The 25,414-nt window shown below is 46.0% G+C and overlaps 2 protein-coding genes across 2 annotated transcripts; one reads left to right on the forward strand and one right to left on the reverse strand.

Annotated features, from left to right (window-relative positions):
- Positions 1-64: 64 nt before the first annotated feature.
- BUD31 (BUD31 homolog) lies at positions 65-11,323 on the reverse strand. Its single transcript, XM_006755024.2, has 5 exons — positions 11,093-11,323; positions 9,000-9,121; positions 2,190-2,312; positions 1,788-1,954; positions 65-308 (listed from the first exon to the last, which is right to left on the reverse strand). The coding sequence occupies exons 2-5, from the start codon at positions 9,091-9,093 to the stop codon at positions 258-260; spliced, it is 435 nt and encodes a 144-aa protein (XP_006755087.1). The 5' UTR covers positions 9,094-9,121; positions 11,093-11,323; the 3' UTR covers positions 65-257.
- Positions 11,324-11,380: 57 nt separating this feature from the next.
- PDAP1 (PDGFA associated protein 1) lies at positions 11,381-25,258 on the forward strand. The gene is made up of 6 exons (XM_006755026.2): positions 11,381-11,624; positions 19,955-20,046; positions 21,167-21,277; positions 21,513-21,634; positions 23,897-24,048; positions 25,176-25,258. Exons 1-6 carry the CDS (start codon positions 11,474-11,476, stop codon positions 25,232-25,234), a joined length of 687 nt encoding a protein of 228 aa, XP_006755089.1. The 5' UTR covers positions 11,381-11,473; the 3' UTR covers positions 25,235-25,258.
- The last annotated feature ends 156 nt before the right edge of the window (positions 25,259-25,414 follow it).

Here is a 25,414-nt window from a genome sequence, read left to right on the forward strand (position 1 = left end):
CAGGATTGAGTCCCAATGGCCTGGTGCTCTCCCACTGGGCTCTGTAAAGAACTATCACATGGCCTAAAGGTTTAAAAGTTTTATTTCTACAAATCACAGCTGATGAACACCAAAGCCTTCACACACAGAGACCATGCTCCAACTCTGTCCTGTGGCACTGCTCTGCCAGGAGAGCTATCAGGAAAGGGGGTGGCACGACAGGCAGAAACCTGAGAAGTCCAAAGTCCTGGGTGGAAAGGGGTCAGGGCCCAAGGGCCTCAGCCAGAGCAGCCCCGGCAGCCGCAGTGTGTGCACTCAATGATCCGGCCCTGCAACAGAAGACAGTTGAGACACCGCACCCAAGCATATTCCTCCTCCCCCCACCCACACGTAGTAATCCTCCCACTGAGAAAATTGACAATGGGAGTCACTCCCTATAGGGCACTCCTCTATGACAGTTCTGGATGGCAAAAATTCAGTTCCCATGTGAAAATGGAAACAGCTGCTGTTGACACTAAAGTTACAACTCATTGTACTTTTAATTTAAGCCAATTAAACACATTTCTCCCAAAAGGGGGGAAAATCTGTGTGACTCTTGTTATTCTGTAAAGTGAGCATGATATACCCTGCTATGAGCTGGGGGGCGGGGGGGGGGATTCCTACTGTTCAAGGGTCTCAGATCCTCGGCTGGGGAACTTTCCAGTAGGCCATGGGGAGAGAATGGTATGCACTTGAATCTGTACAGTAGCAGAAGTCTTTTCTCCCAGGCCAGGGGCCCGTCTAGTAGACAGAAGACCTCAAAGCAGTAGTTTATATTTATTTTTCTCTTTTTGGAGTAAGACCCTTACCTAAGCAAATAAGATCTGATGGTGAAACCAAACTAAATCCAAAGCAGGCTCTGTCCTGGCCTTAAGGCTGGGGGAGTACCTCCCCACCAGACACTGCCATGGAATCCTGTGGTCTCAGAGGAGCTCCTGCCACACTGCCCCAGATAACTAACACCCAGAACCTTCCCTTGGGGAGGCAGCCCTCGTTCACTTTCCACTGCTCAGAATGCTGTGTCTTTAACTTTCCAGATGATTCAGGGAGACAGCTGCCTACTGAGCTAAAGCCCTGGCCCAGAGCTGAAACTACAAACTAACTGGTCTGCAGAGTAAAGGGTCCCTGTGGTGACTGTGAAAGGCCAAACCAGAAGGTGAAAAATCTGGCTTCAGCTGCCAACTGGACCCACAACTGTCAGCCAACGGGCTACACTCAAAGGCCACTAATGGCCAACATCCCAGTAACTTCTCTGCCTCCTGTAGCCCCATTTCAGAGGGGCTTGTGCTCTCAGCTCAGTTACTGCATACCCAGCACCATTTCCGAGGTTTGTAACTCAAAAGTTCTGACAGAAGAAATAGTGTAATTAAAGTGCCGAGCCTGGAAAAAAAAGCACAGCTGAAGAGTGAGTACTAATGACTGCTTCACCCTTCCCTGACTCAGTCCTCCCAACCACTTTAGAGGTAGATGTTATTACTCCCATTTTGTAAGTGAGGTATGGAATTCAATAACTTGCTCAAAGATGGAGTTGAGGCTGGCCCCCAGACAAAGCAAATACAATTACTGCCAAACTGTCTAGCATGGCTTCCTGAACAGAGGGACTCGCTTCTGGGAGGGGGGTGGGAGGGAATGGCCAGCAGGACATCCAGAAGCCAAATTATTTCCAGCCCCGACAAGTACAAACTCTCTTGGTGTCAACTAGGACAGAATTCTGAAGTGACAGTGACATCAAATTCAAAAGTCAGTCATGACAGGGTTAGAGACATTACCACTTCCAGCTTGCTTTTGGGAACCCGGCAAATGCAATTCGTCCCAAAATTGGTGTCTCGTGTCTGAATGCACCGCAGGCAGCATAAGTTTTCATAACCCTGCTTTTTCCATTTTGCAATCAGGTTTTTGTCTGCATAGCCTTCTTTAATACAATATTCATAAAGTTCTGTCAAAAAGATGGGAAAAGTTCTGTCAGATCATGGTAAAACAAAGCTTGCCCACCCCTGGCCCATCACTACTCTTCATTGACTAGAATATCCAACATTGCCCCCCCCACACCTTTTTTTTTAGTGGTAAGAAAAATCATGAAACTTGCTGAGGTTGCTATAATAGAGCCATTACTTAAATAAATCTCAAAGCTACTCAAGTTGGAAAGGCTAAGAGAGAATCTAGCCAATTACCTCTGCTTATGGCTTTCCGCTTATAGAAGAGGTCAAAAATATAGCGGGTTTTCTGGTGGTGGATCCTGAAGATAGGCCACAGAGATACCAATTTCCTCTTTACCTCATGAGGTTCTGTTTCAGCTGGGGAGAAAAAGGTGTTTAATTTATTTTGGCAGGCAGGGTTACTCTGCACAGGATATAGTGGTGTGTGTTTTTAAATAAGGAGGAATAAAGAATAAATGCTACTTTATACCCACTAGGGTGGTTACAATAAAAAATGAGACACAATTAAAAAAAGACAAGTAGTGAGGATGTGGAGAAATCGGAATCCTCACTTGCAGCTGATAGCAATGTAAACTAGTGCAGTCTGTGTGGAAAACAACCTGGCAGGTCCTCAGGAAGATAAACAGAGTTACCATATGGCTTAGCAATTCTACTCCTGAGTATATACCCAAGAGAATCAGAAACACACATGCACACAAAAACTTGTATGTGAATGTTCACAGAAGCATTATTCACAATAGCCACAAAGTAGAAACAGTTCCAGTGTCCATCAACTAATAAACAGATACAATGTAAACAATAAATGGGATATAATCACGTGCACTGGCAATTTAAAAATAAACGTTGACTCACGCATGCGCGATACATATAAAGCTCTCACTGGCCCCAATCTAGACAGAGTAGGAATATTCCTACCTGAACCCGTTTTGGGACATGGTGAGTTATATGTTGCTTTTTCTCAAGTTCAAAGAGCATGTGATGATAAAGTTCAAGTTGTAAATATTTCATCACAAGGGAAATTAGTCAAGCACTCTGAAAGTGTTTTTACTCTTAATGTGGTATACAGGGAGATATTAGAATAAGTTTAATCATTTTATCAGTCATTGTTTTTATCAATGTTTTTATATCATGTTTTTGTTTTTTACATGTTTTTGTTATTATGTCATGTTATTGTTTATTTATTAATTTATATATTATTTTCATATACATTTTACTAATTTTCTTTCATCTCTGACACTTCTATTATAAAGGGTGAATAATGAATATTAAAATATTTCTTCTAATAATTTCCTTTCCATGTGCAAGAATCCATGCACTGGGCCACTAGTTCAGTCATAAAAAGGAATGAAGTACTGATACATGCTACAACACAGATGAATTTTTATTTTTTAAATTTTTTGGGTGAACCTTTCAAATTACACTAAATGAAAGAAACTAGTCCCCAAAGCCAACCTACCATATGATTCTATGTCTTTAAAGACAGCAAGTGGATTACTGATAGCCTAGAACTGGGAGATGGCTGGCGGGAGCGGGGGGTGGTGACTACTAAAAGGTATGCATTTTTTCGGGGTGATGAAATGTGAAACTGATGGTGGTGATGGGTTGCCCAACTCTGTGACTATACTAAAAACACCCTTTATTTGAACACTCTGAAAGGGCAAATTTTACATTATATGATTTATATCTTAATACAGCTATTTTTTAAAAATAAAGCAGAATAAGCCACATGATTTAAACAATTATTTTTAAAAATATATTTTTATTGATTTCAGGGAGAGAGAGAGAGAGAAACACCAATGATGAGGGAGAATCATTGGCTGCTTCCTGCACACCCCACACTGGGGATGGAGCCTGCAACCCAGACATGTGCCCTGACCAGGAATTGAACCACCACCTTCTAGTTCATAGGTTGACGCTCAACCACTGAGCATAATTGTGGGCATAATTATTTTAAATTTAAAATGCCTTTTTAATTACATAAATTACAAAACAATTCAAACATAACCTCTGTGAACACCCTGGTCTTTATCCTTCCAAACCTATTTCTACAGTCTAATAATTTCTCAACATAATTCCGGGCCCACAGACTGGCATCCTAATCATCTTTAAAGTACCTCTACTTTCATTGCCAACCAAAATCCTTTAGGGATAAAAGAAAAACAAAATTGGACTAATCTGAAAGTTCATAGTATGGCAGGCCTGCAGGAAATAACTGCTCCATCTATATATATAGGATCGGGTAGCAGCTCGCACCTGCCACAGACAATTCTCTTAGTTACAAGTTGATCTTTATCTACCACCTCCTCTTGGTTTTTAGAGCACAGGAGAAAGGTGAGGTATGGTAAAAAAAACAACACACAAAACAACAAACCATACCTCCATTTCTCCAACTTTGAGGGCATTTTAAAATATATATATTTTTTTATTGATTTTTACAGAGAGGAAGGGAGAGGTATAGAGAGTTAGAAACATCAATGAGAGAGAAACATCGATCAGCTGCCTCCTGCACCCCTCCCCCTGGGGATATACCTGCAACCAAGGTACATGCCCTTGACTGGAATCGAACTCAACCTGGGCGTACATCCCCGACCGGAATCGAACCTGGGATCCTTCAGTCCGCAGGCCGACGCTCTATCTACTGAGCCAAACCAGTTAGGGCTGAGGCCATTTTTAAAACCTAAGATTTATAATTCAGCTCAACAGATAGTTTCTGTGATTGAATCAAGATGTAGGTGCTAGGACACAGCAAAAGCACACTGTGTGCCTCATGGGGAGAAAGCCCTGCTCTGGGTGCCCAAGATACAGCAGTAGGGAAGACAGAGAAGCCCTGGCGCTGTGTTCCAGGGAAGGAAAGCAGATCAACACCTAGTAGTTAAGTTGTAACAGAGAGCAAGTGGGAAAAGGAGGGACTGCCATTTTATACAGATGATCAAAGAAAGCACAAAGGAGATATCTAAACAGAGACCTTAAGAAACCAGGGGTCTGGCTGGCATGGCTCAGTGGTTGAGTGTTGACCTTTAAACCAGGAGGTCATGGTCGATCCCCAGTAGGGGGTGTGCAGGAGGCAGCTGATCAATGATTCTCATCATTGATGTTTCTATCTCTCTCTCCTTCTCCCTTCCTCTCTGAAATCAATAAAAATGCATTTAAAAAAACCCAACAACAACAAGGGATGTGGGTGGGCAAAATGGGTGAAGATGGTAAAAGTGTACAAACTTCCAGTTATAAGATAAACTAGAGGCCTGATGCATGAAATTCATGCAAGAGTAGGACTTAGCAGCTGCAGTGGCTGCCGGGATCCCTCCCTCACAGCCACGGCGGCTGCCTAGATCCCACAGCTGCAGCCCCAGCTTCATCCAGAAGGACATCTGGAAGGATGTCCAGTCTAATTGGCATATTATGCTTTTATTATTATAGACTAAAGGCGTGGTGCATGAAAATTCATGCTCTGGAGGGGGGGGTCCCTCACTGGCCTGCCCCCCTCACAGTCCAGGAGCCCTCAAGGGTGGGAGGCGACCTGGCGATCAGGGGAAGGCGGTGCCCCCATCACACCTCTGCTGCTGCCACTGCCATCAGCACAAGCCTTGGCTGGCCCTGGTTACCTGAGCCTCCGGCGTCCCTGAGCGGCTGGGCAGCCACCATCTGAGGCTTGTCTGTGCCTCGGGCCAGCCCTGGGGGGCTGGGGGGCTGAGGGGACTGGGGGACTCCGGAGGCAGCTGCATACCTGCCACCCTGTCAGGGCTGAGGGGACCGGGCTCAGCAGTTGAACGTCGACCTATGAACCAAACGTCCACTGGTTCAATTCCAGGTCAGGGCATATGTCCAGGTTGCGGGCTCAATCCCCAGGAGGGGGTATGCAGGAGTCAGCCAGTCAATGATTCTCTCTCATCACTGATGTTTCTCTCTATCACTCTCACTTCCTTTCTCTCTAAAATCAATAAAAATATATATTTTTAAAAGTTTAAAAAATATATATCTCTACATACTAGACTTTAAAAAATATCTGTAATGCCAATATCCCAACAAAATCAACCATTATTCCTGTTTAGCATCCCATATTAAGTCCATGTTCAATTTTCATTGATTGCCTCAAAATTATCTGTTGACAACTATGTGTCTGAATTAAGATCTAAACAACATCCAGATGTTGTATTTGGTCGATCTGTCTCAAGTATTGTTTATCTGTAACAGTTTTCCCTCTCTGTTCTGCCACCCTTTGTAGGAATCTGGATGTCTCTAAGCTTGGATAGGAATAAGAGGGGAATCAAGGAAAGCTCCACAGTGTGCGGCCTGAGAAGGGAAGCAGCTTTGAGGTGGGTTAATGAGGATTTAGTTCTGGACCTGTTAAGTTTGAGATGTTTTAAAATATCTAAATGGGGCCCATCCAATAGGTAGTTGGTATAGTCTAATGTGGCATCAAGACTGGAGAAGACATTTGGTCACCTGGGTAGAGTTGGCTAGATGAGAACATTGGGGAAAGGTGGGAGCATGACGCCATCCTGGAAGTGGAACCTTCCTATGCTTTTGAATCTTCTCTCAATCTTTTAATCATAGCATCACCTGCATTTTAAAAATCCCTTTTTGGACCCATTTTCACAAGATCATGTGAATATTCTTTTTTCTCCCTTTTTAAATTTTTTTTTCCTTTTAATAGAGAGAGAGAAAGGAGAAAGAAACATTGATCAGTTGTCTCCCATATAAACCCTGACCAGTGATCATGACCCTGTAACCTATGTGTGTGCCCAGACTGGGAATCAAACCAACAACCTTTTGGTGTACTGGACGACGTTCCAGTGGACTGAGCCACTGGCCAGGGCAAGATGTGATCATTCTTGGATATCGTTTTGTACAGGTTCACACACAAAGAGGAAGGCAGCTTTCAGTGCGTGACGTGGAGCCTCGTCACTATGAGAATATGAGAAACCAGAGGTAGGGGACATCATGCCATAGTCTAGACTTACATTTTTACGTCTTTGCTAATGTCAAAAACTGCCCATTAACTTCAAAACCTGGCAACACTTCTTTTACAGTACTATTATTTAAAAGTCGAATTAAATGTTTAGTATTCAAGTGTTATGCTCGATTTGCAACTAGTTTAAAGTCCTTGTAAAAACAAAATTATTTACAAGTCTCAGTTACAGTTCATAGAGAAAAAGTCTTTGTCAAATCCCCATAAAACCCTCTGCCACACGTAATTTCCACCACCTCTGCTCCTTAGTCCCTTTTTTGTGGGGGACTTATAGGGCAACAGTGGCTATACACAAACTTGAGTAATGAGCTAAGAGACATATGAAGAGCTGAGACGTTGTACTGAGCTAGGAAATACTGGGGACAAACAAAGAGAAAACAGAAACTTTCCTTCCTAAGTAACAGTGCCAACTGCTCCACTAAGTGTGAGTGGTTCTGTTAATGGCTCTCAGATCAAGAGAACAGGGCTGGTAATGCCACTGGCTTTGTGCCTTTTGGCCAAAGGCCACACATGGCCTAGAAACACTGCCACAGATTCCACAGGCAAAACTTGTACTGGAGGCTACAAAATGGAAGCTGGCAGGCTTTGTTTAGCTCCTCCCAAAAAATACTTCTTTATGTTTGAATTTTAAATTAGGAGAGTTCAAATAAAATAGCTGGATTTCTGGCTTCTCTTGAGGGGTTGGAAATGCTCAGCCTGTATTTGAAATGGTAAAATGGGCTCGAGGTAAGTAGTAGCCTCTGCCCCTCCCCAGTCTGCCACATCCCCAGAGCTTCCTCCCTATGGTGCCCAACACTGAAGCCAAGTCTGGTACCACTTGGCATCCACTCTGCTTTCTTTATAGTGGAAGTAAGAGTAAAGTGGGAAAGCAAAGAAATGCTGAAGGGCAACATGGTTAAATAAAAATGGGACAAAGAATACTTCTTTTGGAGGTAAAGAAAATCATATACTTCTAAATACTCTCCCCCCAAAAGTTATCCCTTAAAAATGGAAGATTTTTTTCAAGGACTCGTTAAATTTCATATCTTATAGCACTCTCCAAGTTCCTTTATTTTGAATAAAGGTCTGTTTGGGGAAGAAATTGCTCAGCCCCAAATGATCTTCATTACTTTAAGTTCTAGGTATTTTTTTAAATATATTTTATTGGTTTTTTACAGAGAGGAAGGGAGAGGGATAGAGAGTAAGAAATATTGATGAGAGAGAAACATCAATCAGCTGCCTCCTGCACACCTCCTACTGGGGATGTGCTCGCAACCAAGGTACATGCCCTTGACCGGAATCGAACCTGGGACCTTTCAGTCCACAGACCAACACTCTATCCACTGAGCCAAACCGGTGAGGGCAAGTTCTGGGTATTAATAGAGGTTTTGAAAAAAAGAGGCTAAGTAATTTAACACTGATTTAGTAATTATTGCTGAAGGTATGACCTCATAATAACAAAGGTTAGATTAGTTACCTCGAGCTTAAGAAAAAAAGATCATTTCAAAAAGCAATTTATTAAGTTGTAAATTATATGGCTATGATCATATAAAGCCAACAGATGCTTGTGACTTAAGATAAAATTTCCAAAACAGCACACTACACTGATTCACAAAATACAGAATCATACAGCATTTTAGAGGGAAGTGAAGATGGTGCATTCTGGAAAACTGGTTGATGATGCAGAAACAAAGTTGAGGAAAATAGTGTCAGTATAAGAAAAACCTGAATAAAAATGTTTCAGAAAAAAAGTGAAAAAAAACAGGATTTTCCAAGTAAATATATTTTGTATTATTTTCAATATATATCCAACCAAAATAGTAAGTAATTATAGATAAACTATTTGATCTATATTCCCTAAAACTTTTATAATAAAATTGGCCCAAAAATGTTTTTGAGGCCCCTTTCATTTAGTGTTATCTTACTAAATGAAACTTCTGACACTTACTGCATTCTTATGACTTAGTAAGCAAACAAAACATATCAGGTCTGGAGACCACAGTAGTGCCCTCTCTTTGCATTTATGCCTGGCCCATAGAGACGTCTAAGCCTGTCTCTTGGATGCAGCCCACCCAGACAGGAACTCCCCGACTCACCTTCTCTCATCTTTTGATCTAATTCATCAAGTGTTGGTTCAATCAATTCCCAGCCATCTGGGGGAGCTTTCCGGCTTCTTTTGACTTTAGGCATTTTCCCCCACAAGATAATTTGCAAAGACCTAGAAGGGAAAATTAAATGAATTAGTTGCTGATCCTCAGATCACCAAAGGTCTTCACCAGCCTCTACTGTGTACATTCACTTCACTAACTCTGTTACCTAATCTGTAAAATGGAGATAATAGGACCTATGTTATGGGGTCATCATGAAGACTTAACTATAACTGTATGTAACATGCCTGGCTTTTAATGTGTGGTTTTTTTTTTTTCTGTTATCATTAACTGACACTAACTATTAGCCTGGCCCTGTACTGGATATTGGGAACATAGAACAAAGAATAAGACATTACAATCTCTATCCCTGAGAAGGTGACATTCTAGCAAGGAGATAGGAAGTAAAAAGGCAATTACAGAAAGTGTGGTAACTGATTGAGGGAGCTGAGAGGACAAGTGCTTCTTAAAAAGGAAAAAGAGCCCTGGCCTCTGTGGTTCAGCTGGCTGGAGCCACATCCTGCATACCATACCAGGTCTCAGGTTTGATTCCAGGCCAGGGCACATACCTAGGCCATACAGGAGGCAACCGACCAACGTAAGTCTCTCACATCTCTCTCTCTCTCTCAAAATACCTCAAGGCTACCTCCGAAGAGGGTAACTGAAAGATTCTCTTCAGTTACAGGCTCAGGTTCTTTTCTAGCTCTATCAATTGCTCTGTGACTTTGGGCAGGTCACATTCCCACTCTGGTACTCAGTCTCATCTGTAAAATGAGGGCAGTGGGTTAGCTGGTTTGTCAACAACTCTTTTGAAACTCAACAGTATGTTCAACAAACATACTACACAGAGGCAAATCATGTAAAGCCCATGTAATAGCCCAGCCCAAATGTAAACAGTAAAGAAATATTTTCAAATCTCATAGCATATCCTAGATCAGCGGTTCTCAACCTGTGGGTCGAGACCCCGTTGAGGGTCGAACGACTCTTTCACAGGGGTCGCCCAAGACCATCGGAAAACACATATATAACTACATATTTTTGTGATTAATCACTATGCTTTAATTATGTTCAATTTGTAACAATGAAAACACATCCTGCATATCAGATATTTACATTACAATGCATAACAGTAGCAAAATTACAGTTATGAAGTAGTAACGAAAATAATTTTAGGGTTAGGGGTCACCACCACATGAGGAACTGTATTAAAGGGTCGCGGCATTAGGAAGGTTGGGAACCACTGTACTAGATGGATAAGCATAGCAGATTCCCCTCTCCCAAATTCATTCAGCCCCTCCCTTCCGTCCGGTCCCTGACAGCCCAGCAAGCATACAGGAATTAAACTCCAGAAGGTTTACTGAAGTCAAGGTCGCACAGCTTGGAACTGGCAGCGTATGACTCTGATTGGAAGCTCCCGACTCCCAAATCCGTGATCTTTGCATTTGTTTCCCCTCCGCTGAAACTAAAGAAGGGTGGAATCTGGCTCCTGCCCCAGCGCCCAACGGCTGGGAGGACAAAGACACGGGAACAACCACTCCGCAGTCACCCAGGGAAATTCGAGGGCCCTGGCCCAGCCTGGGAGTCAAGAGGAGGTGACAGGTAGGAGGTAAACTAAATCAAGAAGAGGTGTCGGGAGGTCTAAGAGAAGTAGTAGCGCTCGGCAGAGGCGGCGAGTGGAAAGACTTTCGGAAGAAAGGAGGGAAGGTTCATAGAGAAGACAGCATCTGAACCGGGCTTAAAAGAACAAGCAGTTTTTTTTTTTTTTTACAAAAAAACAACAACAACCAAAAAACAAAACACGTTCTTGGCAGAGAAAACTGTGTGTGTGGGGGGGGGCGGGGATGAAAACAGAGAACCCCCAAATCTCCCATCCCCTCTGCAGAACGAGCGAGGCGCCACCTCCTCTCCGTAACTCACTCCCATCTCCAGGGGCCCGAACCCGTCCCAGTCCAGCCGCTCGGAACGCCCTCTAGGCCAGTGCAGACCTCCAGTCCCTGGCCCATCTTTACCAAGATGCTCGAGAAACAGAGAAAAACACCCACCTCTAGTGCTGTCAGGTAGCCGAGCTCAGGCTCCCAAGGAGATGCAAAAGACAGGGATGTAACAGCAGCCTACGGCGTAGTAGTGTCGCTTCTGTCCCGTCCGCTTCCGCTTCCCAGATTATCGCTTCAGGATGAGGTCCTCGCGGAGCCCCGCCCCACCTCGCGCAAATATTGCGTCATCTTAGGTGCCCAAAGCCCTGCCTGTAAAGAAAACCAGACCTACCGCTGCTTTTTTGCTCTCACTTTCCAAGGGTTGGCCAGCCGACCCACGCGTCTCTCCGGGCGGGGAGAGTGAGGGCGCTGTTGCCCGGCAGCACGCAGACGAGCCTGAACTCAGGCGGCGCGCGGGACAGTCCAGCTCCCCGCAGCTGATTCCCTGCGATGCCCAGTTCTCTAGGAGACGGCGGCGGCGGCAGCGCGCGGAGGGGACAGTGCTGGGCGGAAGGAGTCGAGCCCGAGGCACTTCCGGTTCCGGTGTCAGGGGGAGGCGCCGCCGCCGCCGCAGCTGCCAGAGCCGCGATGCCTAAAGGAGGTGAGGAGCGGGCGCGTGAGCCCCGTGGGCCTCGAGGGGCGATCCCCGTCTGGCTCCCGCTGTCCCAGCCCCCGGGCGTCTCAGAGAGCGGCGCAGAGGGAGGATGTCCGTGCCGGCTGAGGGCCAGGCCTAGGCCTCGACGCCGAATTGTCCGGATGGGGAGACTGAGGACCATAGTGGCCTCAAACCACTCCCTCGGGGGTCTGCGGAGACTCGGAGGCTCTGGGTCCTCACCGACGCAGAAGGCCAGACCTAGGGCGCGCTTCTCCCCGGGGTGGGGGCGGGGGGGTCTGGAGCTTTCTCTATTCTAGGCTCGCCAGACACTGAGTCACCGTGTCCAGCGCCTGTGCAGCGCCCGCTTGCCTCGTGTGTAAAACGTGGGCCCTCCCGGGCTCTGGGCGAGAGAGGCCTGCCCAGTGAGACCTAAGGTGATGCTCCTGAGCCTGGCAGACTCCGCTTGGACTGCCCTCTTCAGCAGCGGGCTTGATGTGTATCTTTGAGCCAGTCGCTTAACCTCCCTGTGTCGTGGTTTCCTCATTTGCAAGTAAGGGTTATAATTGTGCCTACCTCATAATATTGATGCGAGGCTTAAACTAGGTATTCCCGTGGAGTGCGCATAGGTGCCTAGTGAGCTTTAACTCTTGTAATTTGTAAACTTTGTCGGTTCCTTGGCCAAGAAGGTAAAGAATGCGTGGCTTCCCAGCACATTGTTCATCCTCCTCCATCCTTTTTCCCCCAAGAGTCAATAGTTCTCGATTTGAAGCCCATCCCGTGGCTCTGGACCGGATATTTATCATCTTCCAGACTGTTCTCCTCATCTGGAACACCTGGCTGATAAGCCTTAAATTGGAGAGTTGGGATTAGGGGTAATAAAATGATAAGAGTACTTGAAGTGCCTGGCTAGCTCCCGGCACAGAACAGATATTCAGTTAATGTTGGCAGCTCATGTGTCATGTTAAGATGTATCAGCCCACAGGAAAATCTACTTGGAACTTTTTCAAACCTAAATGACTTCCTGACTCTACTTCCAGAGATAATTGGACTTTACAGAGTTTAATCCATTTAAGCCTAGGTATCTATCTGCTGGTTTAGTCTGCGGTAGGGAGACCCACCTCTCCTCTCTGTTCCTTAGTTTCCTGTTATGCACAAGGAGGATGGATGCTAAGTGAGCCCTTCTGACTCCACAATTCTGGCTCTAGGAGTTCTACTTAATAGCTACTTTGAGGCAAGGTTGGAGGGTACAATTAGGAAGTCCTAAATATGAATTCTTGGTTAAATGACATGGCCTTTTGACTTGTGAAAAACTTTATGTATAAAGATTTACATTTATTGCTTTACATTAATTTGCTTCAAAAGCAAAGCAAAACATGAAAATGTTAAAGTATCAAATTCCTCATGAACAAAGAACCAATATTTGTTTCCATTTAAAAACTGAAGCATTTTTAAAGGCACGAAGAGCTGATAAAAGTTATTGTAGACCAAACTAAGGTCAGCATCCCATAGCCAAGTGCGCAGGATAGAAGCCTATAGTAGCCAATTTTGAGTTGTTACTAGTGCCTGGAATATTCAGAGGGCAAGAAAGGGTGTTGGTTTCTTACAATGGCAAGCTTGGTCTTTCACAATAGGACTTTCATGAGCATAGACTGAGACACTCCTGGGAACCCAGGTAGTCATTAAAAATGGGTGGTGTCCTTTGTAGCAGCCCAATTATGGCTATGCAGCTGCTGTCTAGGAAATCAGGGAGGCCAGTATCTGTTGCTGTCTCTGGAGTCCAGAGCAGCTCTGACTGTCTAACACAGATTCTCTGCTATCAGTGAGAGACTCACGGAAATCAGGTGGACCACAGCTTTCAGGAAAGGTGGGGATGGGTCAAAGCCACAGCTAACCCAGTATCCTCTGGAACCAGTAGAAGGGCTATAAAACTGGCTGATGGCTTTAGCAGGGGTCAGTCTGTAAACTGATACTCTTAGATGAACTTTAATTGCTAATCATATATATTTTTTAAATTCCAAATTTTTATTGTTGAGAGTATTATAGATGGCCCTCTTTTTCCCCCCTTGACTCCCCTCCACCCAGTTCCTGTCCCTCCCCAGGCCTTTACCACCCTATTTTCTGTGTCCATAGGTAATGCATATATGCATATAAGATTTTTGGTTAATCTCTTCCCACCCCCCTTCCCTCTGAGATTCGTCAGTCTGTTCCATGTTTCTACGCCTCTGATTCTATTTTATTCATCAGTTTATTTTGTTCATTAGATTTCTTGTTCACATATTTTATTTTTAGATTCAATTGTTGATAGATTTTTAAATAGTTTTTTCTTCTTCCTCATATATTTTTATTGATTTCAGAGAGGAAGAATCTCTTCCCTCCCCCCTTCCCTCTGAGATTCGTCAGTCTGTTCCATGTTTCTACGCCTCTGATTCTATTTTATTCATCAGTTTATTTTGTTCATTAGATTTCTTGTTCACATATTTTATTTTTAGATTCAATTGTTGATAGATTTTTAAATAGTTTTTTCTTCTTCCTCATATATTTTTATTGATTTCAGAGAGGAAGGGAGAGATATAGAGAGATAGAAACATCAGTGATGAGAGAATCATTGATCGGCTGCCTCCTGCCCCACACTGGGGATCGAGACCACAACCTGGGCCTGTGCCCTGACCAGGAATTGAACCCTGGCCTCCTGGTTCCTAAGTCCACACTCAACCACTGAGACACGCCAGGCCTTCAGGATGAAGCCGGGGCTGCGAGGGAAGCCCATGTCCTGGGTGCCAGAGGGAAGCCAGTGCGGGCAGCTAGGGGAAGGGAGGCCTACTCTTGCACGAATTTCGTACATCGGTCCTCTAGTATGCATATAGATCCTTGGTTAATACCTTCCCACCTCCACCCCCACCCCTTCTCTCTCACATTTGTCAGTCTGTTCCATGCTTCCATGCCTTTTATTCTTCTATCTTATTCATCAGTTTATTTTGTTCATTTCTTGTTTGTTTATTTTGATTTTTAGATTAAATTGTTGATAGATATGTATTTATTGCCATTTCATTGTTCATTGAGCCAAACCGGTTTCGGCTTCTTTCTCTTTTTAAAGAATACCCTTCAGCCCGGCTGGCGTGGCTCAATGGTTGAGCATCATTCTCTCTTTGTCTTTAGCTCTTGGCATTTCAATTATTATTATTTTAAAGGAATGGGTATTTAATTTTTTTGTTTGTTTTGTTAATCCTCACCCAAGGATATTTTTCCATTGATTTTTTAGAGAGTGGAAGAGAGAGGGAAAGACAAGAGAAATATCAATGTGAGAGAAACACTTCGATTGGTTACCTCCTGCACAAGCCCTAAGGCCCAGGCCAGGGAGGAGCCTGCAACCAAGATATGTGCCCTTGACCTGAATAGAACCCGGGACCCTTCAGTCCACAGGCTGATGCTCTATTCACTGAGCCAAACTGGCTAGGGCTTGGCATTTTTTTTCTTCCTTTTATGGGGAAGCATGGAGCAAGGCTGCCCCAGAGGTGGCGGACCTGTTGCAAAGCAGTGGTGGTGGTGGTGGTGGGACGGCACAGGTCCGCACAGCCCTCCCCACAGCTGGGGCACCTCAGAGCCTGGGCCCAACCCTGCCGGGCTCCAGACGCGGGTTTGCCTCATCCATGCTCTTGGCCACAGGCTTCCTCCTCCTCTCTGAAATCAATTAACCCAGGCTAGGGCTTGGCATTTTAATTATGATGTGTCTTTGTGTGGTCCTCTTTGGGTTTCTCTTGTTTGGGACTCTCTGTGCTTCCTGGACTTATAAGTGTACATGTGATTTTCAAAAATTAATTCTAGCCCTAACCGGTTTGGCTCAGTGGATAGAGCGTTGGCCTACAGAATCAAGGGTCCCAGGTTCGATTCCAGTCAAGGGCATGTACCTTGGTTGTGGGCACAATATATTTTAAAATTAATTCTATAGTATATCTATATATATAAAAGCCTAAGCGACTGTTACGACTGGCTGACTGGTCGCTATGACGTGCACTGACCACCAGGGGGCAGATGCTCAATGCAGGAGCTTCCCCCTGGTGGCCAGTGTGCTCCCACAGCCAACCTCCCGCAGTCCCTCCCCCACGTCAGCTGGCCCCGATCCAGACTGGGTGAGGGATCCCACCCATGTACAAATTTGTGCACCGGGCCTCTAGTAGGCTAATAATTAGCCTAACGTGCCTACCCCTAATAAACCAGCCTAATGATAACAGCCTAAACCTTTCAATAGTATTCTTTTCCAATTCTCTATCTACCCTACTACTTATACTATCCACCTATTACCACTTTTTTTTTTTTAAATATATTTTATTGATTTTTTACAGAAAGGAAGGGAGAGAGATAGAGAGTCAGAAACATCGATGAGAGAGAAACATCGACCAGCTGCCTCCTGCACATCTCCTACTGGGGATGTGCCCGCAACCCAGGTACATGCCCTTGACCGGAATCAAACCCGGGACCTTTCAGTCCGCAGGCCGACGCTCTATCCACTGAGCCAAACCGGTTTTGGCACCACTTTTGATTGTTGCTAGTCAATTTCACCTGGCCAAATAAACTTAAACGGGAAAAAATTATTATACTATTATATTCTCCAAATGTTCTTGATCATAACATTTTCAGCTACAGAATTTTACTTTACATCTTATTTGAATCTACACTAGGCCCCATTCTTGTTATTACCCACTGAGGGCGGCAGACTGAGTGACTTAATGCATGAATTTATTTCTTATTTTACACTCCAGTAGGGTCACTACCTTTACTAATCACATTAACTTAAATTCAAAATACTGGAGGCTCACAAATTTCTGTTGACCCAATATTGAGTTAAACCATTAGTATCTTCTTTTTTAAATATATATTTTATTGATTTTTTTTTTACAGAGAGGAAGGGAGAGGGATAGAGAGTTAGAAACATCGATGAGAGAGAAACATCAATCAGCTGCCTCCTGCACACCCCCTACTGGGGATGTGCCCGCAGCCAAGGTACACGCCCTTGACCAATTCAAACCTGGGACCCTTCAGTATGCAGGCCAACACTCTATCCAATGAGCCAAACCGGTTAGGGCCCATTAGTATCTTCTTGAGGTAATACATTATTGTGACTAGCAGACATGATAGCTTTTATAGTAAAGATACCTTTATATGATCTCCATCTCTGACTGCCTGAAGCACATGTTGAAGCCCCTATTTCATGTTCTATAGTATTAGCAGCTGACGAATACTATGAATTACTATATTATTAAATCATGTTACTAATTTCATAGCATACCCTTTCTTAATATTATCTTTATGGGGTATACTATTTCTTTCACCAGGTAAGGGAAGTTTTCTGTCATTATTTCTTCAAATAGGTTTTCAATGGCTTGCGCTTTCTCTTTCTGTGGAACCCCCACAATGTGAATGTTGGTATGCTTGAAGTTGTCCCAGAGGCTTCTTACACTATCTTCATAGTTTTGGATTTTTTTTTTCTTTTTGCTCTTCTGATTGGGTGTTTTTGCTTCCTCATATTCCAAATCCTTGATTAAATTCTCAGAATCCTCTACTTTCCTGTTGAATCCCTGTAAATTATTCTTTATTTTAGTTAGTGTATGCTTAATTTCTGATTGGTCTTTTTTTATGTCTTTGACATTCTCCCTGAGATCCTTCAAAGTCTCACTAAGTTCCTTGAAGCTCTCATTAAGTCTCTTAAAGCTCTCATTAAGATCCTTGAGTAATCTTATAACCGTTGCTTTGAACTTTGTATCCAGTAGTTTGCTTGCTTCCATTTCTTTCATTTATAACATGTTTCCTTGTCTCCCCATTTTGGCTTCTTCCCTGTGTTTGTTTCTGTGTATTAGGTAGAGCTGTTGTTTCCTGGAATTGGTAGAGTGGCGTTGTGTAATAGGTGTCCTGTAGGGCCCAGTGTCTCAGCCTCCCGGGTCATCTGAGCTGAGCACTCTAGGTGTGGCCCTGTGTGGTCTGTGTGCACAGTCTTGTTGTAGTTGAGCGTGGGAGGAATTGGCCTCTAGGCCATTTAGCTGTGAGGACCAGCTGTGTCTGCAGTGGAAGAGCTGCTATGCAGGAGATACCTCTATGGAGCAGGACTTCCTTTAGTGGGGTGTTGATGCTCACTTTGTCTGCCCCTTGAGTGTGTCACTGTTGGATGTTTGGAGTTGTAACCTGGTATGGTCTGAAGCTGTCCACTGGGTCACTGGCTCTGGGGCTTCACAGGAGGTGCAAAGTCAGCCACTGGCTGGGGCCACCCGACAGGAGCTACAGTGAGATCTGTAAATGGCTGCTTATTTGTATTGGGCTAGGACAGGGGTGGGCAAACTTTTTGACTCGAGGGCCACAATGGGTTCTTAAACTGGACCGGAGGGCCGGAACAAAAGCATGGATGAAGTGTTTGTGTGAACTAATATAAATTCAATGTAAACATCATTACATAAAAGGGTACAGTCTTTTTTTTCAATAGTTTTATTCATTTCAAACAGGCTGGATCTGGCCCGCGGGCCGTAGTTTGCCCATGACTGGGCTAGGAAGTGCTCAAGCGCGGTCCAGCTGTGAGGCAAGGCAGGCTGGTGCTAGTGCTGGGTCTTGGGCCTTTTATTGATAGGTTTGGGGTAAGCTGCCCCAGCTGCTGCTTGTTTAAGAGAATTTAGCAAAGCCTGAAGCCTGAGCCCAGACAGGGCATTCATATGGTAAAGCAACTGCAAACAGCTTGGGCGGGGGCTGCAAATTGGAAGGGGCCGGGTCTCAGGGAATCATCAGGGTGGAGCAAACAGTGTGTTTCAGGCTGATGGAGACTCAGATATGGCTGCCAGCCAGCTCTGCGATGGGGGAGGTTCCAGCACAGGAACAATGACCCCGGCAAGCACCCCTGTCTGGGAGAAAGCTGCCCCAAGTTTCTGCCCTGATGCCAGACCAGTTTCCCTGTATGTCCCTGGATTCCCCCAAATCCGCTGCCCAGCGCTGGAGCTCAGAGGAATTGGGACTCCGTAAGTTTATGTGCAGGCCTTTAAGAGGAACACCTGGGACTCGACTCCAGCAGCCTCCATGTCACTCAGGGATAATCCCCCACTAGTTTTTACAGCCTGAAGTTATGGGGACTTATTTTCCCAGCTCTGGAACCCTGGGCTAGGGGTTTGGTATGGGGCTGGGACCCCCTGCTTGGAGATATCCCTCCCAATTAAAGAAATAACACATGTGGGTGTCAGACCAGCCTGTTCCATGCCTTGACTCCTTCTACCAGTCTCAGTGTGCTTTCTTCTTTACTTTTCTAGTTGTAGGACTTCCATGCAGCTGGATGTCAGGTGGTTCTGAATGATGGTTGTTCTGTATTTTAGTTGTAATTTTGATGTAGTTGTGGGACACGGTGAGTACCAGGGTTTACCTACACTGCCATCTTGGTTCTCCCACTAGTCATATTTTAACTCTTAGATGGTAGTCAGGTTTATTTTCAACTTTAACTGTGTTCTTACTACAAGTACAAGAAAGTTTTCTCCAATAGGTTTTAGATTTTCTCTTTCTATAATACCACTTAGATGAAGTATCTTATATTCCCTAGCATCTGTAGTAAATCACCTATGTGGCTTTGTCCCTCCCCCCAATACTATATGTTAGAGAGAAAGGTGAGAATCACAAGAAACATTTTTATAGTGCTTATCCCATGCCAGGCACTGTCCCAACAGCTTTACATATGTTAAATCCATCTTCATGACAACCCTATGAGGTAGGTAGGGACACAGATGAAGAAGCTGAGATTCTTAGAAGTTAAATACCCGCCCCAAATTATAAAGGTAGTAAGTGGTAGAGCTGAGATTTGAACCCCAGGGTTGGATTGCAGCATATGTGCTCTTCACCATTCTGTTTTGATCTTAAGTCTCCTTGTCTATAAAACAGGACCAGTTGTGGCTCCTGCACCATAAGTTTGTTCTGAGGATCAAATGAGTTCATGGAGGTCACAGAACATTGCAAGTAAAAAGACTGTAGTGACAGCAAGGATGTGTTACATGTTCTCATAGTTGCATCTATCTGCTATGTTTGGATTCTAAGGGACCAGGTGATTTATCCAGTCACTACATGCAGTATGCTCTCCCCCATATCCTCCCGTCAGGTCTTGTTTGTGGGAACCTGCATCCAGCACATAGTGCTGCATCAGGTGGTCACATGTTGCCTCTTTTTCCTTTGAATATATGAGGATGGGGGTTGTGTTTGGTGAGGGACAGGTGAGGTCTGCAATCTCTGATGAGAGTGCCTCAAGCCGGACCTAGCTCTCTGGGGCTCGGCAATCAAGGAAGCTGCTTCCCTTCCTTCTTCCTAAATTGCCAATCCTCTTGCAGGGAGAAAAGGAGGCCACAAAGGCCGGGCACGGCAATACACAAGCCCCGAGGAGATTGACGCACAGCTCCAAGCTGAAAAGCAGAAGGCCAGGGTGAGTACATGCCTGCCCATGGCATTGTGTCCCAGGAAGAAGCCTACACCTGCAATCTGGGGGAGCAGCAAGGAGCAGGCATGAGTCTCAGAACTACCAATGCTGGCCATCCTCTGATTGGATCAATTAGAACTTTGTTCAGTTAGCAACGGTTGCCTTAGGGAGTCTCTGTTCTTATTCCTGTGTTCCCACCTTCCAGGGGTTCTCCCTTTGCCAGGCTCTAGGTTGAGCTCCCAGCACCACCCCTTGTTTGTTCCAGTCATGCAGGACTGCTTGCCAAACCCAGCATATGATGCCCTGCCTTCCCACACCCCTACCAGGCAAAGTAACATTTGTTCCCGAGACCTTGCTCAATGTCACCTCTTCTGTGACTCTCACTGGTGCTACCCACCCTTCCCTCTCCAGTGTAAACTTAGTAGTTATCTCTACTTTGCCTTTTCCAGACAACTTAGAGGAAACAAAATATGTTTCTGTCGTCGTTGTTTGTGTCCCCTACCACACCATTAGATCCTCATCTAAAGGAAGCACAGTCAGGTTAGGGTCGAGGGGCCTGGGTACAGGGAAGGAGGGCCTGCCTTGTGAAGGGGCTGGCAGCTGAGCAGGACCTTGGAGAGTATGTACAGGTTTTGTAAGGGATCTCTTTGGTGGGGAGTCGAGGAAAGTGGAGGAAAGTGGTGTGCCAGGGCGTTGTCTTGGGAAGCTGGTGTAGCAGGGGAGGACTTGCCCCAAAAAAGTAAGTATGATTTGACAGCTGCACATGGCAGCTGGGGAAGCAGAAGAGGAGCTGAACAGTACTAGCACCACAGCTGAGTCCTTCTGACTTTGGGAGAGGAGGTACCTAGCCTGGGAGAAGGGGAACAGGGCCTTTATGGCTGTGAGGGGCTTGCTGGACTATGGGAATGACTTCCAGGCTTCAGAGTCTAATGGATAGGCTGCTTCTGACCCAGGTCCCCCCGGAGGTACCAGAATCTTGGAATAGGAGCCTTGTCATCCTTGATCTCGGCCTTCTCAAGGTCTACAGTCTAGATGTAGTTGGGGGGGGAGGGGGGAAGGGGGGTGTCATAGTCTTGGGGTTTTGTTTTGAATTTTTAATTCTGTAGGTTGTCCATTTCTGAAATAGGAAGAAGAGGAACAAGGAGAAGAAGATGGAGATGGGGCTGCAGGTGACCCCAAAAAGGAGAAGAAATCACTAGACTCAGATGAGAGTGAGGATGAAGAAGATGATTATCAGGTACTGAGCTTGGTGGGGACCTGAGACCTGAACGCTCTAAGTCATATGCACTTGCTCTCCTTGTACCTCCCAGGCTGGTAAAGACAATCCTGTGAGGTTTTGGGCCAAGCATCTGGGGTGGGGTGGGGTGGAACAGGAGTTTGTCCCCATCCAGATGGGCTGTTGGGAGATGTTGGAAGTGGCCTTCAGGGGCTCTGCAGGACTTCTCCAACAGCCACTTCTTGTCCTATCTTAGCAAAAGCGCAAAGGTGTGGAAGGCCTTATCGACATCGAGAACCCCAACCGAGTGGCACAGACAACCAAAAAAGTCACACAACTGGACTTGGATGGGCCCAAGGAGCTTTCAAGGAGAGAACGGTAACCTCTGCTGCTGGGCCTGGTGACTTTAGCACACAGACCAGGGGCTGACCTGTAGGGGCAGAGGCACCCACCTCCACTGAGGTCTCCAGTGGCTTCAGCTATGGACCTGTGGGGGCAGAGGCACCCACCTCCACTGAGGTCTCCAGTGGCTTCAGCTATGGAGTTGATCTCTGTTTCATCTCATTCCCTAAAGCAGTGGTTGTCAACCTTCTGGCCCTTTAAAACAGTTCCTCATGTTGTGACCCAACCATAAAATTATTTTCGTTGCTACTTCATAGCGGTAATTTTGCTACTGTTATGAATCGTAATGTAAATATCTGATATGCAGGATGGTCTTAGGCGACCCCTGTGAAAGGGTCGTTCGACCGCCAAAGGGGTCGAGACCCACAGGTTGAGAACCGCTGCCCTAAAGGCGCTCTAGAGCAGCGGTTGCCAACTGGTGGTCTGCAGACCACTGGTGGTCCATAAGGTCCGAAAGGTTGATGACCGCTGCTCTAGAAGCTTCTCCACAAAACAAAAAAGAATTTTAAAATTCACCAATAGAAACAGGAGAGCAGATTCAGACCTGAGTTTTGCACTTGAAGTAATCCCCAGGGTTACAAAGAGTTTTGCCATAGTTCCTGCTTCCATTGCACCCCACTCCAGGGACACTTCCCTTATCCAGTCTGATCTCATCATTCCTGGCCTGTATCCATCTGTAATGTCATGGCCATGAGATGAGGAGGGGATTTGGGGCCTGTGGAGTCCAGAAGACAGCACAGTGCAGGAAGATCCACTGGCTGCCCAGCCCTCTCCAAGTCTTAGGTGAAAATGGAGCAGCCGATAGTTTCCTTATAGATTGTGTGAGGATCATCGTCAAGTACCAAGGTGTCCTGCACACGGCCAGTTTTCCATAAGCAGTAACCTGAATTTTGATGGCTGCCAGGTGACATCAAAGGCCTTATAAGAGGTTGAAGGTCTATTAAAACCCATGAGGAAGGTCCACAAGCTTGGGGTGTGATTAGAGGCTTTGATGGACTCCTCCAATAGATTCCTTCTCACCAGTGAAAAGGGATCCTGTTGCTGCTCCTGCCGTTTGGGTTGCAGAGTGAAAGCCATAAAGACCTGCACCCTGCCTGGCACTTAGCCTTCACTGAGGGGGCCCGGCCCTGCAGAGCCTTCAGGCAACCTTATCATTCCAGATGCCTCTGTGCGTCCCTCCCTCCTAGTGCAGGCTGACAGGTATTCCTGTCACATCTTTTTAGGAAGTGCTTTGTCCAGTCTTCTGGGTGAGACATCTGCACATCCAACTTTGATTGCTGGGGTTTTTCCCCTCCCCTCTGGCCATGCTCCAGACCTTGTTTTTCATTACTCCCCAGCCCTATGTGCTGTGAGGCCTGTGGATGCTAAGTCTCTCCCTTCCCCAACCTCCTGCCAGGCAGGACTTCTCTGCCACTTCCAAAATCGGCTCTTGCAAGAACCTGGTGTAAATGGGACACTCTAATCTCATACTTTGTCAGGGGCCCATTCCAGTTCAGAATTTCAGGCTTGGGAAGAAGATCCTCAAAGAGAAATTAATGACCCTCCCTTCTCTCTACTTATGGTGTTGGTGGCTGTCACCTTTGTCCCATGGGAGTCCAGCTCTTATTCACACCCCTGTCGATGGGGACTCACCCCCTTGGGGGCAGCCTCATGCACATCTGAGCTGCACTGATTGAGAATGTGCCGTGTCGTGTCTACCTTGATTGGGTGTGCCTAGTCCCATCCATGGCCACATGGTTCACTCCTTTCTCCACCCCTTATAGAATGTGATTTCTATTGCCTTCCTTCTCTTGGTCATCTTCTGTGGACACAGTTCACTTGGTTTTTGTTCTCCTTTCTCACTGTGGACACCAGATCCTAGTCAGCCACACCCTGCCCACCCTTCACTACCCCAGCCAGACATGGTCCATATTGTGCTAAGGCTTTCCCAAGGACACAGGCCCTGAGTCTACCCCTTATCCTGTGTTTTCCATCTGAGGAGGCTGAGTACATAACTTGAGCTTTCCCCCAGCCCCTTGAGCCTGCCATGCAGAGGTCCAGACTGGTCCCTCTGTGTGTTTTGTTTGATGAGTATCCATCAGGGAGGGGCACATGGAGCCAGGGCCCCTCCCTTAGCCAGGGGATCCTCCACCACTTGGGCCTAGGCCTGAGTACTTGGCCATTTTTCTGGCTCCCACATCCACCTCAGCTGATAAAGGTAGGGAAGATGTCCCCTGTGACACTATTTTATCCAAACAGAGAAGAAATTGAGAAGCAGAAAGCAAAAGAACGTTACATGAAAATGCATTTAGCTGGGAAAACAGAGCAAGCCAAAGCAGACCTTGCCCGGCTGGCAATTATCCGAAAACAGCGGGAAGAAGCTGCCAAGAAGAAAGAAGAAGAAAAGAAAGGTAAGTCCCGAGTCACTGGAGCACTGCCTGACTGGTTCTGGGCGTAAACGCTGCACTTCATTGTCCTTGTTGTGGAATGAGATGGGGTCAGACTGTTTGGTAGAGGCCCACCCTGTGTGTATGCACCTTCCTCACTGTTAGGTAGAAGTGGGAGTTCCTAACCCCTCCCCACCAGGGTGCTGGGAGGGTCCCACAGCAGCATAGGGTTAAATATGGGTTTGAACTTCAGCAGAGCACTCGCTGTCTATGGCATCTGAGAGAGGCCTCAGGGATATATTAAGTGCAGATCTTCGAGTTTGGAAGGTCCCACCAAGGTCTGGTGCCTAGTGTGGCTGGGAGAGCTGTCTTGGATAACCGCTGTCTATGTGAGGGGCTTGGGGAGGTGGGACAGGGTAGGCTGGGTTTCCTAGCAGACTCAGATGAAATCAGGCCAAGTATCCTTTCTCCGTGTACTCCCTCCAGTGGGCCAAAGGTGGTAGAGGGTTCCTGTTGGCCAGATTCGCTGTGGGAGTTGGTCTGGTTTATAGGAGCGTTTTGACTCATGTTTTTATGTCTTCATCTCTTGCATTCTACATGTGGGACCATGAGAACCCTTAGGGATCCTGCTATCCTGCCTCTTCACCAAATAGCAAGGAAACTGAGGCCTAGAAATGGGAAACCAATTATCCAGGGGCATTGTTACCACACTGGAGATAAGCTGGTTATCCCGGCTCCCTGCTAGCGGCTCTTGCTTCACAAATCCCAAGCAGGAAAGGACTTCCTGTGTAACTCTGAACATTGTTGCTGATTTTAGAGAATTCAGCATCTACTGGGAGAGATTGGAATTACTGGGTTCTGCCAGGGGCGGTGTAAAAAGAGTTTCTGTGAGTCCTAGATTGAGTGTTGGTGTGTGTTTATGGAGTGGGCCCCAAACTCAGTGAGAATGTCTGCACACCAGCGTTCAGTGGCTTCAGCAGAAATCCTTTTCCTGCTGGAGGGCATCAGGCAGGCCTCTCTGCCTGGTGAGCCAGTTGCACAAATGTTTTCTGAGGCCGATCAGACTTAGAGTTCTGATTCGATTCTGGGAGTGGGGTTGGATATGTGGAGGGGTTGTTTTAACTACCCTTTCCTTCCCTTTCTACTCTTAGCAAAAGATGATGCAACTTTGTCAGGAAAACGAATGCAGTCGCTCTCCCTGAATAAGTAACAAGGCCTGAGAGAGGAGATACCAGGGAACTGGGCCATGCGGCCAGGACTGCTGCTGTGTCTCGCCCACCCTGTGCCCTGTCACCACTGCAGCAGCCCCTCAAGACAAGGAGTTCCCCACAGCCTGGGGCCTCCTCTTCATCTGGGCACGGAAATTGTTTGGGGGATGGTGGGTGGGGGT

Source organism: Myotis davidii, unplaced genomic scaffold (assembly GCF_000327345.1).
Source record: "Myotis davidii unplaced genomic scaffold, ASM32734v1 scaffold1593, whole genome shotgun sequence".
Classification (NCBI taxonomy): domain Eukaryota; kingdom Metazoa; phylum Chordata; class Mammalia; order Chiroptera; family Vespertilionidae; genus Myotis; species Myotis davidii.